This window comes from Propithecus coquereli, unplaced genomic scaffold (genome assembly GCF_000956105.1).
Source record: "Propithecus coquereli isolate 6110/MARCELLA unplaced genomic scaffold, Pcoq_1.0 Scaffold4, whole genome shotgun sequence".
Lineage (NCBI taxonomy): Eukaryota > Metazoa > Chordata > Mammalia > Primates > Indriidae > Propithecus > Propithecus coquereli.
In genome coordinates this window covers 3,888,866-3,891,037 of record NW_012149729.1, presented here as the reverse complement: position 1 = coordinate 3,891,037, position 2,172 = coordinate 3,888,866, and the positions used below count along the sequence as shown (strand labels likewise).

Below are 2,172 nucleotides of genomic sequence, written 5' to 3'. Positions count from 1 at the left end.
TGGATCTGCTGATTGGCTGGAAATGAACCCATAGAGTTTGGAAACAGAAATTGTCTTCTTGGTCGAGACAGTTCCTGGATAGAGGGTCACAGGACTTGTTGGATAGGTTCCCATGCATGGCCACTGGTCTGGTTGATGTCAGTTGGTCCTCTTGAATGCAGAATCTAGAAGATATCTCAAAGAACAGTCTTAGGTTTTTATAATAGCTGTGTTATCTATAGAAGTGATTGGGGAGGTCACAAATCTAGCCCCTGTCAGGGGTATGTGACACTTAAGCAGTAAGCAAATACAGCCGTAGGCAAGTTGGGGAACAGTGGCTGGTTAACTTTTAGCTATGTCTGTACTTACATAGAAATCAGACTTTTTATCACAGTTCCTATCTTATGCTTTTACATTATTTTATTAATAATATAGGCAGTTTCACCTTTTGTCATTTCTCCTTCCCTCCCCTCATTTCCCATCTCCTCCCCTCCTGCCCTCTACCTTTTTGTTTTCTTTTCTTTTGTTTTCTTTTCTTTATCCCTTTCTCTCATGCTCCCTTTTTTTTTAAATACTTCATTGTTATTTCAAGTGACCATTGTATCCTTAATACAAAAATCCCTTCTTCTTTGAGATTTAGTCTTTTTGTTGTCACTGTAATTTAATGGCTTCTAGGCCAGTCTTCTTCATTTATTGAGAAACTGGCATCTCGTTCAGAGTTGTTCTCTGTTGAAATCCTCTTACTTCCCAGTCTTCAACTTCTTTGAATTTGGTAAATACGAACCCACTTCAGTTGCCACGGGCTAACCTGATCACTTGGAATACCCCACTTCTGAAAATCGTCCTGCATCTACACTTCACGTCCTTCCACTTTATCAGCCCTTTCCTGTCCAGTGGAGACCCTGATTGAGCTCTCGATCTCTTTTCTTACCCTTACACATTGTTGTTGTCTTAGGGCGTGTTTTTACTTGCTTTAAAGATCAGTAGTCATCACGGTTAGCTAGCACAGCTGGAGAAAGTCACATAGCCATGTAGTTGGTACCGCTACAGATTCGTCGTTTTCATTACCATTTGGGCCCTTTACATTTGACACTACTTGTTTGTCCTTGTATTTGAATTTGGTTAGTTTCTCTTGTTCCTCCCAATGGTTGTCCTAAAACTGTGCTGCACTTGTCATACAAACATTCCCCTCTCCAGTTGTATGATCTTGCCTTACATTGAGAATAATATATTTTCAGGCTAGCTGGTGGGAACCTAATGAAATACCTCCTGCTTATCAATTTTGCAAAATCTCACATCTTTCTATGGTCTTATTCTCTTACCTCTTATCTCAAAGGATGAGGTGTTCTGCTTTTGATGTTCTTATCCCTTCCTGAGGCCTCTGTGATTTTGCTGCATTACTTATGCCTTCTCTTCTTTATCCTCAGTCTCTTTTCTTTCAACTGGCTTCCATACCATGTATTTAAATATACTTAGATCTTCCTCATATTTAAAAAGAACCCAGATAAACAAATAAACACAAATTCTGTTATGAATGCATGACTCTACTGTAGCTGGCATTGTCCTTGAGTTTCTCACTTATCCCCTTTGACATTCCCTCACCTTCGGTTTATTCCTAAACCATGGCAATCTGGATTCTATTTACCAATCTTGTGAAACTTAAGTTGATAACTTCTGTATTGCTAAATCCACTGGGCACTCTTCAGTTTTTTTTAATTGACTCTATCAGGAAATTGAATGTTGTTTAGCATTCTTTTTGCCTTGACATTCTTGCTCATATGTTACCATGTGACTGCTCTCTCCAGATTCTCTCATCTTAGTGGCCTTTATCTAGCTCCTTGGATTTAGCTCGATGATGGTGTTCCTCAGGGTTCTCTCCTTGACCTTTGGTGTTTCTTACTCTTCAGATGGTTTTTATATAAAGGTAATTCTCTTCCCCTCTTCTACCTGCCCCAGAGGGCCAGTAATATCAAGTGCCACACAGGGAATAATTGTTCTGTCAAATGCCAATTTTGTCCCTGCTTCCTACATCACACCCGAGTTGAGAAACACTCCATTACCTTTCTGTGTGTTCTCTTAGTTTTTACAATTAAACATTAATTCTTCCTTAAACCGAGACTTATCTTTTGTGTCTTTTCATCTTATCTGAGAATTCCCAGGCCCTAGAACTTGGTGGAATAAATCTTAAAACTC

The 2,172-nt window shown here is 39.3% G+C and overlaps 1 protein-coding gene across 1 annotated transcript in view; it reads left to right on the top strand.

The window, feature by feature from the left end:
• Positions 1-2,172, top strand: part of ING3 (inhibitor of growth family, member 3) — a 43,568-nt gene that overhangs the window by 7,333 nt on the left and 34,063 nt on the right. The window contains 1 exon segment of the mRNA XM_012652733.1: positions 980-997. Coding sequence (XP_012508187.1) covers positions 980-997 — 18 coding nt within the window.